Source organism: Sinocyclocheilus grahami, unplaced genomic scaffold, assembly GCF_001515645.1.
Source record: "Sinocyclocheilus grahami isolate Dianchi unplaced genomic scaffold, SAMN03320097.WGS_v1.1 scaffold457.1, whole genome shotgun sequence".
Classification (NCBI taxonomy): domain Eukaryota; kingdom Metazoa; phylum Chordata; class Actinopteri; order Cypriniformes; family Cyprinidae; genus Sinocyclocheilus; species Sinocyclocheilus grahami.
Genome location: NW_015505636.1, coordinates 794,049 through 812,037, shown reverse-complemented (window position 1 = coordinate 812,037; position 17,989 = coordinate 794,049). Strand labels below are relative to the sequence as shown.

General features: G+C 37.0%; 2 protein-coding genes and 1 long non-coding RNA gene across 4 annotated transcripts; all 3 read right to left on the bottom strand.

The window, feature by feature from the left end:
- Positions 1–1,170: 1,170 nt before the first annotated feature.
- On the bottom strand, positions 1,171–16,774 carry LOC107552741 (uncharacterized). Of its 2 annotated transcripts, none has more exons than XR_001604888.1 (4): positions 16,731–16,774; positions 5,495–5,615; positions 1,865–2,308; positions 1,171–1,658 (listed from the first exon to the last, which is right to left on the bottom strand). It is a non-coding gene; the product is annotated as an uncharacterized lncRNA (long non-coding RNA). The 2 variants fall into 2 exon arrangements; XR_001604889.1 differs by having other exon boundaries at positions 1,171–1,653.
- hoxb5b (homeobox B5b) lies at positions 10,474–11,789 on the bottom strand. The gene is made up of 2 exons (XM_016234710.1): positions 11,210–11,789; positions 10,474–10,776 (listed from the first exon to the last, which is right to left on the bottom strand). The coding sequence occupies exons 1-2, from the start codon at positions 11,787–11,789 to the stop codon at positions 10,529–10,531; spliced, it is 828 nt and encodes a 275-aa protein (XP_016090196.1). The 3' UTR covers positions 10,474–10,528.
- On the bottom strand, positions 13,212–14,390 carry LOC107552740 (homeobox protein Hox-B6b-like). Its single transcript, XM_016234711.1, has 2 exons — positions 13,970–14,390; positions 13,212–13,465 (listed from the first exon to the last, which is right to left on the bottom strand). Exons 1-2 carry the CDS (start codon positions 14,388–14,390, stop codon positions 13,212–13,214), a joined length of 675 nt encoding a protein of 224 aa, XP_016090197.1.
- Positions 16,775–17,989: the final 1,215 nt, after the last annotated feature.

Genomic DNA, 17,989 nt, shown 5'->3' with positions numbered 1-17,989 from the left:
ATAGTGTGCGACCTGCGGTAGCACTCTGGGCGTTGCAGGTGTCCATCAAACGATTCGAATTTACATGACAAACACATCAATCGAATCCACCCATCAATCTGATAAACTCGCAATGTAGGTCTAATGTGAACTAAAGCGAGCACCGCAGTTATATAGCAAAGGACAACTGGAGTTGTAAGCTATAAATAAACAGGCACTAAAAATACGTCATACACAATAACTTTCACCATTGACTTAAAATAGACTGGTCAGCCTTTAGGTTTTTTTTTCTAGAGCTATTTTCAAATCTAAGTTCCTACACAGCAAAATCCCCAGAGTTAAATTAACTCTGCTCAGAGTACATATTGTCCCAATCTACAGTGTTAAAGTAACACAGAAGCAGAGTTACCACTGTTGAGGATTATGTGATATGTTTTCATGTCTAAAAGCCTGAGCAGTAGTTGTTCATCTTCAACATTGTTAACAGCGGGTTTTCTTTAATAATGCTCACTCATCAATTAATTAATTGCTTAATTATCCCATTAACTTTAACTTGGCTTCAGTGTTACTTTAACACTCTGTAGATTGGGACAATATGTACTCTGAGCAGAGTTGATTTAACTCTGGGGATTTTGCTGTGAATTTAACTGGAATGAATGAACCCCCCCATACATCAATGGCCAACTGAGATTGGTGTTAGCCTATCTCTCTCTCTCGAGATATAGTGGGCCACCCTGCTTTTTAAGATGGTGCTTCGATATAATCTGCCATTAATATAGGCTAAATTTGTGTGACGCTATAATATTTTGCTCCTAAACAGAGGGACTTTAGAAAACGGATTCCTAAAGATACGAGGCTATAGCCGAATTCGACTTTTCAGATAAACCTAAAACCATATTTTTGAATACAGGTGACATACTCCATTCGAATAGCCTACAGAAAATTATTAATAAGAGTTGTAAGTTGTCAGAGATAAACTGATTAGATCATTTCAAATTAACATCGCGAGAAGCAATAGCTAAATAAATACGCTACAACACGCAAAATGTCAAATTCATGGGACTATTCATGTTCACACAATAGTTTGACTGATTTATTAAGAGTAACGTTATTAAATCAATCACGTACATTACTATAATGCTTATTTACCATTAAACATTCGTTTTGGAAATATTACATGAAAGAGGCATTTAATCATTTAAAGGGGGACTTTATTATTGGCTACGCTCTAGGGAACATAACAGAATAGTTTTATGTAAATTGTCCAGAAGAGACAGAGAATGCCAATAATGTATACTGGATAATATAGATATAGCCTACTTCTCTTGTCATATTTGCGGAAGGACGTTTCACCTGAGGCACTGTAGATGTTATGCATAAATAAATCTCTTGAAGCTTCACTTAAGACGGTGGTGGTGGGTTGTTGATCAGAGATGGTCCAGCTAAGAGAGACATTATTTTCAGCCTACAGTCTTTTTTGTCTCACCTCCGGTTCTGAAACCAGATTTGTATTTTCTTCTCAGTAAGTTTGAGTAAACTGGCCATTTCCCCAGGTCTCCGCATGCACAAACATGCTGAAGTGGAACTTCTCAAGCTCTAGCTGGTCACTTGTAAAGCAGTAGCCTATGTGCTCTTTTTGAGGCAATGAATCCCAGCGGGGCTTTCTTGTCGCTCCTGCGCTGTTGAAGGGCATATGAAATGTTTACATTAGGATAAAATTTGCATCAACAACATTTGAATGAATAGGCCTATTTTATTATTCGAATACATATTTTACACACTGATATGATTTTAGCTAACATTTCTTATGCCAAAATGATAATTGTGTATCGTTATTTAAGTTGCTGGTAAATCATTTAATTTGGATTTCTAAACTGTTACTCACCTTGAAGCCGCGCTCCTCTTTGTGGCGTTTGCTTGAATTCTGTCATCCAAGAAAATCTGGGTTAGTAATACAGTAACAGTAAACTTGTTGATTCTTTCAGTTATCTCCGGTAGTTTGCAGGAAGAAACACTGACGAGCTAGTACTGTCTTGATTGAGGACGGTGTACATTTCCCCCTTGTTTGAACGTCCCCTTTTTTTCTCGTTCAGTATTCCATTTCACTGTACAAGTTGGTCTTTTGCGGTCGCTGGCCCAATATGTTTGGCATGACGACTTTGTTACAAATAAATCCGCGACGTTGTGAGACACTTTCTTGTTGTTGTTCGTTATCTGCATTTTCTGGCCGGATTTCATCAGTTATGTCGGTCCTTTCTGGGGGTTTAGCGAAACTCTGGCCTCTCGTGTCATGTGCCAGTATGGTTCCGGAGGCCCGCTGGAAGATGACCTGCAGGGTCAGAGCAACACGGTGTGAGTCAGAGAACACGAATCCATCATCGCAACTAAAAAGAAAAAAGATATGAATAGTGTCTCTTTTGAGTACGCACTGCCAGAAACCAGAATATCTTACTACTGACAAAAAAAAAGGTTTTCTTCTTCATGATATAAGCTGCATAATATTATTTAAAATTAGGCTGTCCAGTGTTATGCAGTGTGAACAAATCACAAACTCAAAAGAAGCTAAATGCAATATAAAAATGTATTTTAAACTATTTTAGCTGATATTCGGCCATAGAAATATGACCAAATATAAATAGGCCTACATAGACAAACAAATGGCATAAAGAAAATGAGAAATCTTATACAATGTCATTTAAATATTGAAAACATATTTTCCTTTTAATTATTTTTTCTTTTAGGTAGGTTACACCAAGGTAAAACAAATTGAATTCAGGGTGTCGAAATAATTCGACATATTTATTGTATGTAGCCATGTGCACTTCTTATCCTCGTTTTATTTAGACAGTATACGTTTCTTTTTTTCTATTAAAAAAGGGAAGACTTCATTCATCCAAAAAACAGCGTTTGGAAAAAAAAAGCTAATCACGAATCAGGCCAAAACAATAATGCTCTTGAATGATTTTTTCCCCGAATGTACAGCAAGAGCCCCATTTAAAATCATTTAAACAATATAAACTGATATTTAGGCTCCGTCCATTTTTATGGAAAATAAAAGCTAAAGCATTTAAAATAAGAAAATGGTGGGTATTTGAAATTACAAACTGCATTTCACTGTATTTTTTAATCGTAACTGCAAAACTAAAATAAAAATAAATAAATAAGAAAGAGACTAGTTGGAAAAAACAATGGGAAGGGGAGTGTGCAGTGGTACAGAAAAACGCTCAAAGCCCAGTGAACTCGTCTTGAACCTTAGCCAAAGCACTAGGACGATTAATCACCCGGACAGATCCTCCGCCATTCACAAACTGTAAGCTTATTCTTCAGCAGCCTGATTCCGTGGAGAGCTGGCATCAAGTCACAAATCAGAGGGACATTTAATAAATATATTTTATGTAAGTGCACAGGCTAATTCACTAATCAACAATGTTTTAAAAAATAATGATTAATAAACAATATTAATAAAATGCTAATAACAGCCACTGATTATATTTTCAGCTCTACTCCGAAGTCCTACTGTGTCATTCAGTAGGCTATGAGTTATGTCCTTTTTATATGTAGAATATAAATCAAAATATTTACCTCTCCATGATATGACGATAAAAGCGCAAAATAAGCTTACCTATAAGTGATACAAGCCAAAGGATCGAGTGAATCAAATTTACGGGTAAAAACTGTAGAAGATCTCGGTACAATTACAAGATAATGTGACCCTACACTAATCAGACACACTTTAGATAAAAAGAACACGTCATAACGAAACAAAAATACGCTTTATTAGCCAATGCATATTCTTTTTAAACCAACAATATCAGACTGCTGAAAGGAAAACGTCCTAGAGGATTACAGATGTCTTGAATGTAAAAGCTGATGGAGGCAAAGAAGGATGTCTCTTGGAGTTAGCAATCAATATAAATTGAACTGCGAAACAAACAAAAATTAAGCAAGATCAGGATGTTGCTCTGAAGCGGTATTGACGTGGTACAAACGATCAAGAGCGTTTACCACGAACCAAGAATGAAGGCATGTGTGCTCTCTTTTCAATTAAATAGGTTGATAATGTGTTGTGTAAATTGGAAGTTGAAGTATAGGCTACGTATAATACAGATGCTGCTAGGCTATATGATTTTTTTATTACAACACATAGCTTACATATACACACGAGAAAGAGAGAGAGAGTATAGGATATAGTTATGACAACTGAAACGTCTTCTCTGCAGAAAGATCATGAGTCCTGAAACTGTTTGGAAGGTATAGGCTACCTTTGCAACCAAATTCACAAGAACCATTAAATGTTTTAGGTGCTTTAATATGTCAGCTAACATCTTTACCATAAAACTGTTGTAAACGCTTGTAAAGGGGAAGGGGACATCTGTTTCGAATTATTCGTGCATGATATTGTAATTAGTGATGTTGAAGATGAGAGAGTGCCGCTGTCTTGGGACGGTCCTGCGATCAATTCCCCAAAGGTCCAGGAGCCTTTGATCTCTCAAGTTGATCTCTAGTGTTCCATTACTTTGCTCATGTCACTGTAGCAGGGTTCGTCATAGACGGCCTAAACTGGGCATAGCCTAGTCACCACCAGACGAGCCCATCTAGGCCTTAACAATTCATCTTTAATCATTTTACCATATTACCAGTCCTTGACGCAGTGATGTACTGCCTACAACAATATAATTTAATGTAACGACCATTTCATTAATCATCTAGATGGACTAACTTATTTATATGGGCGTAGTCTGTTATTGTACAGCCTTATAAAATATATAAGAGCATACACAAAACCCTGCATTATTATGGGGGATTATTTACATACCGTGTCTGCATAAGAATAAACGTATAGGTACTTAAAGAAAATGTCACATAAAACATTTTTCGCAGTGAACAAATAACATTTGTAATCTAGTTGTAATAACAGGCTGAAAAATGTAGTGTTTTATACAAGAATAACCGATTAATTTTTATTCATAATAGAGCAGTGAAAAAATAATATGCATCTCAATTTTGGCCTTTACATGTTTTCTTCGAGTCAGGAGACAAGACCGTTCCCAGCAACTACAGTAAGTATCCACAAGCTTTAGATCTAAAGATAAGCTTACTCACAATGTGTGGTGCTTGTGCGGTTGCTCCTACAATCTCCCTCTGAGGATAGCTTCTTGTGAAGAAAAAAGCCCCAAAATTTCTCCCAAACTCAAACAAGTTGGCTCGGCGAAAAGCCAGTCTTGACGAATTGGCTGCGTTGCCTTTCTGCTCTGCAGCCTCTTCATTAATTATTTAATGAATCACGTGATATGGCAAATAAGGGATACGGAACCAGTATCTTTCCACTTATTTCATCCACCTCTTTACTATTCGTCGTGATTTAACTATACCTTTTGTATCAACGAAAGAGTGAAAAAGAAGGCTATTTAATTCAAGCATGTAGACATAGCCTGACTCGTTTATGCATTATGTAATCTAAAAACAAATGTAAATTCAGTTGACATCTGACAGTATTTCCTGATGTGAAAATTACCTGTTTCTTGTCATGTTCCTTCTTCTGATTGTCTGCAGGCTGTCCGTTTGATGAATGACACGTGGAAAATGTGTCCTCAAAGGGTCACATGTAGTCTTATTGGGATAGCCTACACTTGTTGCTAGAAAAATAAAAGAAAGTAAAATCAGCATATAAATAACACAGCAAAACTCTTTGTCAAACCACAGAAACATCACACTCAAAAATATTGTCGTTTATTATTATTCTTGAATTGTTAGGCTATATAATTTTTTCATAAATGTTACTGAGCCTGTGCGTTATATGAGGCATTCAGCATTTTGATTGTCTGCCTCTGAAAACATGGAAAAATACAATTTACATGGTTTTAGATAGCGAAAAAGAAACAGAACGGTGAACAAAACTTTTACGTGAGTGATCCTGCAGAACTATTAAATTGGAGTAGCCTAAATTTTGCATGTTGTCGATGGACAGCATTTGTCACCGTATGACATGATGTAGCGCCATCAGGTGTCTAATGTTCAAGACCATCAAATGTTTAGTTTTTTTTTCAAAGCATGTCTCCAATAGATAGATAGATAGATAGATAGATAGATAGATAGATAGATAGATAAAGTGCATCCACAATTCCACTATGGCGTTGAGTTTATGTCAACTACATACTCCCCAAGACACGAATTTGCGACTATCTATTCACACAAATTCGGATCTACAGGGTATATATAAATGACAGACATCATCGGTATTGTTCAGTTTTGTTAAGAAAACAAACGTTACTTTTTACTGTGAATTCGTGGAAAACAACAACTGTTACTTGAGCATAGACAGAGTTAATTTTCATATTTTCACCCAGTATCACCAGACATAATTGTGCATCATTCCCACTTCAGTTATTTGTTTTACTTTCCCATATACTTCAATATTTCTAATCCAACTTCTTTAGCTCTGGATTATCAAACTGTGCATTATTAAAGAGATAGGTAAACTTACTACATGCCTCACTGTTTTGCACAAACGGTGGTCCCCGTCTTGTTTCACGTTGTCTCTACATTTTCTTTGCCTCCAGTAAACATACTTTCACATTGTAAATCCATTTGTAAAATTTTACGTATTGAGCACATGGCTTTTTTCTTTCGGACTTTCATTTCGTGTGTGTCTCTGCAGGACTAGCCTTCCAACAGCTTCACTGGACACATCACACAACCTTTTGGGCGCATAACGATCGATTAAAGATGAAAGATTCAAGATAACCTTAAGCGAAATATCGTTTATCAACTTCATTAGGCATCCTGCTGCTGCACATTTCGATTAGTGCTTCCTGAACGTGGGATCGCACTACTATCGAGTACAAACAGACCTCTGAAACAGACCACTAATTAAATATTCACCCAGAATCATTTTTTTAAATTCAGTTTAACTAAAAATAATAGAAAAAGCAATGTTTTTAAATGGCAAAATTAGCAGCATGTTTATTTGCATGGTTATTTATATATTTGATTTTCGAACAAAAAATAGCATTTGAAATAGTACATCATACAATAATTTTATATCTGAGATTTCAGTCAATGCTTTCAATTTGTATTTATGTTTTGCCATTGCAACAAAAGCTGAGAATGATGCCAGCAATCACAGAACACTGTGACCTCAGCATGAACTCAGATACTTCACCATGCCACGCACTGTCACGGTTTGTTTTCATTTTTAATATTCTAATAATAGCGTTGATATTTGAACGTTTCCACTATTAGTATTTATACCATGCTGTTGGGTTTTTTTCTCACTAATTCTCATGGCTATTTATTTTATGATTCCTCGTAGTTTATTTAATAGGCTATTATAACAATATGTGACCCTGGAGCACAAAACCAGTCATAAGTAGCACGGGCATATTTGTAGCAATAGCCAAAAATACATTGTATGGGTCAAAATAATAGATTTTTCTTTTATGCCAAAAATCATTAGAATATTAAGTAAAGATCATGTTCCATGAAGATATTTTGTAAATTTCCTACCGTAAATATATTGAAGCTTATTTTTTGATTAGTAATATGCATTGCTAAGAACTTCATTTGGACAACTTTAAAGGCGATTTTCTCAATATTTAGATTTTTTTTGCACCCTCAGATTCCAGATATTCAAATAGTTGTATCTCAGCCAAATATTGTCCTATCCTAACAAACCATACATCAATGGAAAGCTTATTTATTCAGTTAGCCTAATTTTTATTCAAAAATGGACCCTTAAGACTGGTTTTGTGGTCCAGGGTCACATATTGTTTAGACTTGGATCACACACCAAACTCAAGAAACGAAAACAAATATGAACATTTTGAACTGCCCCACTGAAAAAGATTTCCATTTTCACGGCTTTTTTCTCACGGAATTTTGTTTTCATGAAAAACCCGAAGCATCCGAATGTCCAGCTATGCAGAATGAGTAAGAACAGATCGGGAGCTCGGTGTGAGGCGGGCCCTGCTGGTGATGAAGCAACATTACATCAATCTTACTAGCAACAAAATTAGCCGTTCACAGACATTGTTTTATTTACGATTCAAGCAAAATGGTATTCATAATAGCAGAACTATTAAAATAATCTCTTTTTAGCGTTGCATCGACTTATCAATTTACTTGCTCGTACAAATCTTCTAACAAAGTCTGTCCCTCCCAAAGATGTCGTTACAGTAGGGTACAAAAATGTCTTTAGGAGAATTAGACAGTACTGACTGTTGAGCGAAAATGTGTTTCAGAACTGCGTAGGATTACCAGCTTGTCGGTTTGGCATGCATCCTGTGCTTCTCTGGGAAGGCATGTGTGCCACTCTCGTCTCCTGACCTCGGAGTGATCCCTTCCCAATGAATAATTGATGAGAACAGCGCCCAGATTACCCCTATCAATATGCAAAACACATTATAGGGGTAAAATGGGACTTTAATAGTTATGAATCGAGGAACCGTTTCTATCACGAGCAAATTGTAGTTACAGCCACACTATCTTCTTCTTTTTTCTTTTTTTTTACAAAAATACAAACCAAATTCTCTTATCTCCAAACTGTTACACTTATCCAGACAAGTCCAGACATACAATAGCCTAATAGGCAAACACATCAAAGTGGGTAGAACAAAAATCATCTGTAATTTTTCAGATTGCTTGATTGATAGGCGTACCATTACACAATTTACCATGGAATACAACACAATCGGCATAACACCTCTATGTCTGTTTTATTTAGCCACAGAAAATGTTACTATTCTTAATTTTTCGTTACATTAAAAAAAAAAAAAAAAAGAATTTTAAAATCCATCTCTGCAGGTATTCATGAATGTATAAGGACATATATTCCATAATCCACGAAAAAATAGCTTCGAAAAAATACAATATTCAACCGGGCCAACCTAGCACTTATTGGTTGAGAAATATGCAGCAAAACATGATCCCCCCCATTTTGACCGAGTAAAATTAATCGAAGTTTACAAATTTATTTTTATCATTGAATAGCCTAATAGGCTACGTAAATCTAACAAGTCTACATTGTCTGACACTTACAAATCTTAGAACGAAATTGTACACTGGCTAAAATGCGTGATCCTCTTTTGAAAACAATTAATTAAATGACCATCTGAAGCCAAGGAAGAGACTTACTTGAGAACTACAGAGAAGACTTCTTAACGTTTCACATCATCCAGCAGAAATATTATGGAAATGCTTGTTGACAAGTCAGCATTGGATATTACGACTGTCCAGTTTGAGAAGACTCCGCATGATGCCCACAACCTTTAGAATCCCGCTGAAGCAGTTAAACAGTCAGTTACATTCAAGAATGTGAATTATGTAGCACATTGTCAACCCCCCTAAAACCATAAAACTAACTTTATGGACCTCACGTGACTTGTTTTAGAGCTACCAAGAGCTTCATGTCGGTGTTATGTACTGGACTTCAGAAGAAAATAGTCGGGGTAGATGATTTGTATGTTGTTTCATACAAATAATGCTGATTGTTAAAATAACCTGTAAAGATATCGTTCTGATCATCCGCTCTTAGCACTGCGAGGTAAGTTGAGGGGTTGAGTTATTGTTGTGATGTGACACAGAAGAGCTGAGTTTGAATATTGCCATATTATAAGCCATACGAGATCTAAAATGTCCTCGCAGAGCGCAGCAAAAACTGAATGGGCAATTATTTTTTGTATTAGTCATATGCAATAGAACACATTAACACCAATAGCTTTCATTTAAGAGCAAAATATTTATTTCAAGTGTAAAATACTGGTGGGTAAAATGAGAACAACTGCCGATCCAACGTTGGGATCACTAACCAAACAGGCCTACATACAAACAGAGACTTTCATGAATGACTGAGAGAAAACTTTATTTTTCTTTTGGATCAACTCATTTATAGTTTAGACACAAATACAAAAAATGGCAGAGATACCATCAACATGTCAATGACAAAACATTTTTCTCCAACTTTTAACACAGAACGTCCATAACTCACGTTGTGCACTACAAATAACATATTGGTCACTACTGTATAAAGACATTCTTCATAGGACATCTCACGAGCCCAAAGTAATCTTGTGCTGCAGCCTAAGTACACAAATGTAAGTGCGAAAAGATTATTTTTCTCGCAGGTATCATCCACGAGAAATCAAAAAAGCCCGGCACATAACAAGAATATAGCATGTTGCGTGAATAATACATGACGTTTCAATACAAGTTCAAGGATACAACAAAAGTTTCTCTTTTTTTACACTATCGCTTAGGATAGTTAGGTAGTGCGAGTTGTACTGTACATAATTCTTGTAACAGGTCTAGAATACGTTGCACGAATAGCTCACATGGAACATGCTTTCCTCCACGAATGTATAAACTTGACACTTGACATTCACACTCATTTTATGGCAATTGTAACTAGTTTAGCATATGTGATAACAATATTCAAAAGCTGACAATTTTGAGCTGCATGGGGGAATCACACGTCGTCAGGTGATATCAACAAGCTGAAAGGTGCAGCGCTGTAACAGTAGTCGAATTTTCCAATTATTGTGAAATGATTTGATCAATTTTGAAATGCGCTCCCCGCCGTAGCGAGACTCATACTTTTCAGTTTATTGTCCTTCTTCCATTTCATCCTGCGATTTTGGAACCAGATTTTAATTTGCCTCTCTGAGAGGCAGAGAGCGTGCGCTATCTCTATTCTCCTCCTGCGCGTGAGATATCTATTGAAATGGAACTCTTTCTCCAGCTCGAGCGTCTGGTAGCGAGTGTAAGCTGTTCGAGCCCGTTTTCCATCAGGTCCAGTCATATCTGGCATAAGCAAGGGCAAAGAGATAATAAGCAAACATCACCAAGCCATCAAACTCAAATGGACTTAAATGTCCGTTACATTTTGTATATTGGACTGCTGGCTGATTCTAGACTAGGCTATATTCAAGGCGACGTGCAGTTTAGGCTACCATTGCATTTTATGGCTTTACTGCTGCACAATAATTCCACATGCAGTCACTTCCCAGAGAGTGGTTATTCTCAATTTAACCTATACTTAGGTGGAACTAATGGTCTGTCTAAGCATTACTGTTTTGTAAGACAAACATTAGCAGGCTATTAAACGAATATGAAAATCTGAAGAGTAAAACATGCATTTAAACTACGCATAACCTAAACTTACTTCATGAACTGTCATCCTCAAAATAATTTCATTTTATCATGCCTCAATAAGACATAATAGAGCTGTGCATACCATGGTTAATGTGCAGCTTCCTCATCCATGGGAATATCTGTGGAGTTTGACCGTCGTTAGGTGTTGTAGTCGAGCTCGCCACAGATTCTTGCTTCTGCGTATGTGTGGTGGTGGTCTGTGCTCCTTCCTCGGTCTCGGACGAGACATTGGTCTCGTCTGTGTCCGCAAAATGTGTGCCGTTGCTGCTGGTGAGATTGTTGCTGTTGGTGAGTCTGCTGTTGCCAGTTGGTGTGCTCTGATCAGGTAGAGGAGATGAACCCTTCAATTCCAGAGACTCGCTGGTGGCACAAGACAGGGGATCTGGAGACGAGAGCGAGCAGCTCGACTGTCTGTACCGGGTCTCCTGACCCGGATTTTGGAAAGCGCGAGAATTATCTCCAACTGCTCCGAAATGGCCATTGTTGGGACGATTTACACTAAGGTCTATTCCATTGTAGTTGTAACCGAAAGACCCGGAATGCATGCTGGTGGAGTCTCTGTAAGAAGCGTTCATAGCGCCGTTAGTACCATAATTTAGTAACTGATAGTCAGACCCATTTGGATAGCGCCCTGAGAACGAGTTTAGAAAATAAGAGCTCATTTGGATGTTTTAAAATGTCTTGATTTGTAGATCTTGGTCGTTAAAATCCAGCGCAGCACAATTTATGATGTAATAATGAATTATAGCAATGCACTGTACTTCGTTTTTGCCATGTATGCGGCCAAATATGGGAGAGCGTTAGGGCATCACGTGCCTTTGTTGACCAGTCGTAAATTCTCTCTGATGACTTCAAGAGGTAATTCATGCTCTATGGTTACAAATGATGACGAAATGATGATCGTTAGGTTCAACTCAATGGTGCCTCCCCATCGCGCGCCATATCCCACGTTAGCGGAGGGCGTCACCTACTGGGAGAACTGTAAAATGACCAAACACCTGCCCATTTCGTGAAGCCTTTTTACTACATAAATTTGTAACACTGTGCTTATTCTGCATAGAACTAGGTCGCATTTACAAACAAATTGTACGATAAATTAAGGCAAAGTGTGAATATTTCACGTCGTTTGCAAAATGATTAAGACTCTCAAAGCAATCTTGTGTGCTTCAGCGACTTTATGCTGTCATTCAGTGATATGAGTATGTGTCTTACTAAACATAGGTTAGTCAACCTAGTTTTAATCGGCAAACCAAGATGTATATTTACAAGGGTAAAAGAAGAAGAAGAAGAAGAAGAAGAAGAAAAAGAAAAAGATAGGCTACAACTGGCGAGATTCTTATAGGCTACTATCAAACTGGCCCGTTTTACCAGCACAGCTAGTTTCACAGAGCAGTGAAGAGATGGAAATTAACAAATATATATATTTATAATATAGGATAGGCTATAGCAGATGTCTATCAGATCAAAGATTTTATGTTTGAAGAGTGCCTTACACCAACGCATAAGGCTGATAATAAAATGTCTCTGGCTCGTTATACCAGATGCCCATGTACATATAAAGAAAAATAAAACAACATTACTTGTTAAACAATCATTTTATTGACAAAATGACATTGCTGCATTCACATACACATACACAAAAGTCATGACCCAATAAATTAAGCATCAAAATGTCCCATTTTCTTCTCTTTTTTAGCACACAACGGACTTAAAAACATACTCAATGTAAGACCATTAATCCAAAAGTTTTAAACTTTGAATTTGTGTTTTCTTTCCAATTATAGGCATTAGAATGTTCAAACAGCGAGAAAACATTTGTCTTAGTTTAAATAGGCCAGATACCGCAAAATATATAACAGTGGTAAAAGCACCTCCCATATATCTTTTACCATCTTTACAGAGGTGATTCAGACGCCTGTTTTAATGAAAAAGAAAGTCTTCTCTTGAAGCTTTTTTATGTCAACATAAAACTTATTAGGTAGTGTTTTCCTTGTTGGACAGACCAGTACTTATGAATTAAAACTACAGGCTACATGTTATGTACAATGTTTCTAGGGCTTCGTCATAAGCTCCTTTTTTAACATTTATTCCGCCTTTTCACCATCCTCCTCTTCGCTGACCTTTGCGGAGTTCAGCACTTTATTCTCCTTTTTCCATTTCATTCTACGGTTCTGGAACCATATCTTAATCTGTCGTTCCGTCAAACACAGAGCGTGCGATATTTCAATTCTTCGTCTTCTTGTCAAATATCTGTTAAAGTGGAACTCCTTTTCCAGTTCAAGAGTCTGAAACCGAGTGTAGGTTTGACGACCCCTGCGGCCAGTGCTGCCAGGCATTCCTGTCAAAAAAAGTGAAAGACGACACACTAGATGAACATCCAGTAGCCTATATACAAACAGGCCAACGTAAATAACCAAAGAACATTGCTGCAATTGTCATCATTATCATTATTACGATAAATGTTATTACTGCACTGACATCATATTTTGACATTTTATCCACATGTGAGGGTGAAATGTTTTAAGAAATTCTATTAAAGGTCATTGATAAACGTCACTGAGTGGAGTTTATTTTACTCTAATAGCTTATCTAATAAAAACGTGGAAGAACTTACGCATCGGGTTGATTAAAAGCGCAATATTCAGGACGCAGCTTACTGCATCCATTGGCAATTTGTTTTGCCTGGGTATAACTTTTCTAAAGACTGCAGACTATGCCTCTTCATTATATATGTGTCTTCTTTTTATGTGTTTACAGAGTCGTATAGTGGAAATTAGCCTAATGTAAATTGCGCCCCTACTTCTATGACATGCAAAACTGCGAAATCGCAAACGTGTCTTACCATTACACGAGTTCATCCTCTGCATCCACGGGTAAACCGGTGTACACGGTTTGTCTTCACTGTTAAAATATCTCTCTGCACCCTGTTCAGTGCAGTCCGTCTTGCACTGGTCTTGGGTTAGGACCAGCGAGTCTTCCAGACCTCCGATAGCGCACGAGCGGTCCGCGGTTCGGTAAATGTTGGGTGTTGTGTAGTCACAAGCACTGGTGGATCCGCTTCTCCCCAAAACGCCCCCAGCTTGCTGGTAATACGAGGAGGTGTAAACCTTGTCCTGGACATTGGTAGCTCCGAACGTAGCGCTTGGATAATGTCTTAAAGGATCTGTATATCCAGAGGAATATAGCGGTATCTGACCCAAGAAAGACTCCTGTCCTCCGGGTAGAGACACGGGAAAAGTTGAGTTGACGAAATAGGAACTCATGGGGTGGCCAGTGTTATTGTCCGAGTGTTATGATTTGTTGTGTTTTATAGTCCAAGTGGTTTTTGCCATTACTTTATCTGAGATTTGGTTTTAGCCGAAGGGGGGTGGCGAGGTGCCAATCTGAGACCGCGGGGAAACGGACCAGCTGATCAGTGCCTGACCAATCCTGAGCACTTCTGACTACAGGATAACGTGTAAGGTGGGGGCCCTCTTGTTGCACAGAATGGAATCCCCAGGGCATATCAGAAGACTCAGACGCAAGTGTTTTTCACCGTTTTCCGAAAAACAACAACAACATATAGAAACATAATGCAATGATATAGGCATACATAAATTATTATTCTATAGGAGTATGAGGTTAATAATTAATTTTCCCTCCACATTTTCTAATTTTGCTCAATCGAAAAATTATGCAAACCTCATTTTCAAATACACGTTATTTTCATTTCGACTTTGTCTTCATTCAAAAATGTCCATTGCTGAAAATGTGCCAAATCTGTACGCAGACATAATTGGCTCAATTCATGTGCACAAGAGAATTTCAGAGACGCACAGACGTGACAGTTTTTTCCTCTCCAACACGAACTTGCGCTGACCTTTACACTCTTTATGTATTAAATAATACCATACTATACCGTTGTTGAGACCTTCAGCGCATTCTCTGACTAAATAAATAAATACATTTAGACAACTGCAATACGCTAATTTACAAAGAAGACTTCATAACTTGCATATTTTGAATAGGCCCTGAAAATCATTCTAAACCATTAAAATCTATCTATCTATCTAGTTTACCGTAGCATATAAATGGCTTTCACGCCGTTTAAATACCTAAATACAGTCCAATTTTTCTCCAGAGGCGCAGCATACATAGACTATTTAGTGAAATCACCATGAATACCTGCTTCAGCAATACATTACCACACTGGACATAAAAAGTTATTTTTCTATATCAATAAAAACAATGCATGAATGCTAAATATGTAGAAGATAAATACAAACTAAACATTGATCCAAGATTAAAACAACGCCACCACTAATATTTTAAATTCAGCTAATTCCATGTTGTTTTTGTTGCCCTCTTGCTTGAAATAAACAACGTCAAGGTTATATAACACAATTATAGAACGGACTTAGCCTACGTTTTATTTGAAAAAACGTAACGTCTAGTGTCAATGAAATACCAAATTAATAAAAACAAATAAATTAAACATTCTTTGAATTTAAATATTTACGTAGCCTATTAAGTTAAGCCTTTAGTTAAGACAAAAGGAAACCTCTCAGAAAAAGCTAACCATTAATCACCATTCTGTTTTGTAAATTAATAAAAATTGATCTTGGTATTATTGAATATCGATGGGCTGCAGCTAGGTAAGTAGCCTACACGATGACGTTATTGTTGTGAGTTTAGGCCTATCCCTTGGGTCATCCTCATATTCTTAACAGCCATTCTTTTGTCGTCATAATAATAATAATAACAATAACAATAAATGTCTGATTAAGTAAATGCTATGTATGTTTTTAGTTTTTCCTTACTTTCTAAATGAATACAAAACAGCTCGTTCTTTCTTTCTGTTTTATATAGTATTGTATTAGCTATGTTGATTAAAAGAAAGAAAGAAAGAAAGAAAGCCTATTAAAAAGGACATCATACAGTTTCAGTCCAAGGTCAAAAAGAGCAGAGAAAAAAAATAAGCAAAATTAGCAAAGACCATATAAAATTACACCCAAAGCATTAACCATTCACAGACTTGCATTTGTCGAGTACTTGCTCATTGTAGACCCACTCTGGCTGAAATTGAATATCGATGGGCTGCAGCTAGGTAAGTAGCCTACACGATGACGTTATTGTTGTGAGTTTAGGCCTATCCCTTGGGTCATCCTCATATTCTTAACAGCCATTCTTTTGTCGTCATAATCATAATAATAACAATAACAATAAATGTCTGATTAAGTAAATGCTATGTATGTTTTTAGTTTTTCCTTACTTTCTAAATGAATACAAAACAGCTCGTTCTTTCTTTCTGTTTTATATAGTATTGTATTAGCTATGTTGATTAAAAGAAAGAAAGAAAGAAAGCCTATTAACAAGGACATCATACAGTTTCAGTCCAAGGTCAAAAAGAGCAGAGAAAAAAAATAAGCAAAATTAGCAAAGACCATATAAAATTACACCCAAAGCATTAACCATTCACAGACTTGCATTTGTCGAGTACTTGCTCACTGTAGACCCACTCTGGCTGAACCTTGAATGTGTTTTTATTATATATTAACGCTTTGCATCATGCTATCGCTGGGATAAGTAGAGTAGGCTACAGAAGCCTATAGGTCCAGTCCTACCTTTTCCTTCCCCGTCCATCATCGCTTCACTGGAATGATCCCAACGTCGATTAACCAGGATCACGCGTCGTATTATTGGATGTACTGGTAAAACAGACATAGCTAAAACTTGACAAATTAGAGAAGAATGAACTAAGGTCCTCAGTGAATTTTGACCCTTGCACTCTTCGCTGATGTGAAAATCTAAAGACGCTTCGTACTAGCGTGACGTCGAGCTTTCCATCCATATTAACGCACACCATTCGCCCAGCTCAGGAGAATTTGTCTTTCCCTCTGCTTTAACAAAACGTAAAACACATAAAGGACAGAGGTACTACTGACTCTGCGCCCTGACCAAAAGAATGCTGCATTATAGGCACTTGGGAAATCATAAAAAGTTCATGTTCACAGAGAGCTGTTCACGTGACCTCTGTCAGCCAATCCACTGGCAGAACCACACATAAAGTTCTATCACAAAGTTGTAAATTTTCATAAACAGCTGTGAGTTTATTGCTTTGCTTCAGCAGCAACTCGGTCGCCGCCATTTTTATTCGTTAAAAGAGAAAAAAGCACGCCTTCACTTCATTAACAACCACAGAAATATAAGCTATCGCATTATTTTTTTACTCGAAGAAGAAGTCTATTATAGGCTACTGGAATTTTAGATTTCGATTTTAGATATAGTTCATAGTCAAGCTGCACAAAGGTTTTGCAATGTTTAATTAAACAGGCGCATGAACAAAATGTGTAATATATAAAAACGAACCATTTACAGAAAAGGGGCTCTTTTGACCAATTTGTGGCTAAAACTGAAATAAACCAATTACACTAATATAAAAGAGCACCATTCCCATTTTCTCACTGGTTTGCGTTCTTTTGTAAGGTAGCTTTAAGAGAAGAATAGACAAATGGAACGTGAAAGCTTTTTACAGCACTAAACATGCGTGGAGGAAAGAATTGCTTCCTGTATCTACGAACAAACACTTATTTCCGACATTTATTGGGGCAATAAAACAGTATAACCCAAAAGTGACCGAGCATGGTCTGTGGGTGATACCCTCGAGAAGGACATGCTCTTGAAGCCCACCAGTGCATGTTGTCCAGAAAGGCCCTAAAAGCAGCATACGAGGTATACATACAGAATTATTTCTATTTCTTAACAGCTTAGTTGTTAACATGTTTTGATTATAACTAAATTAAAATAGAGTGTAGCCTAACATATATATATATATATATATATAATTTTTTTTTTACGTCGCACTCCCTCTATATTCGGTTAA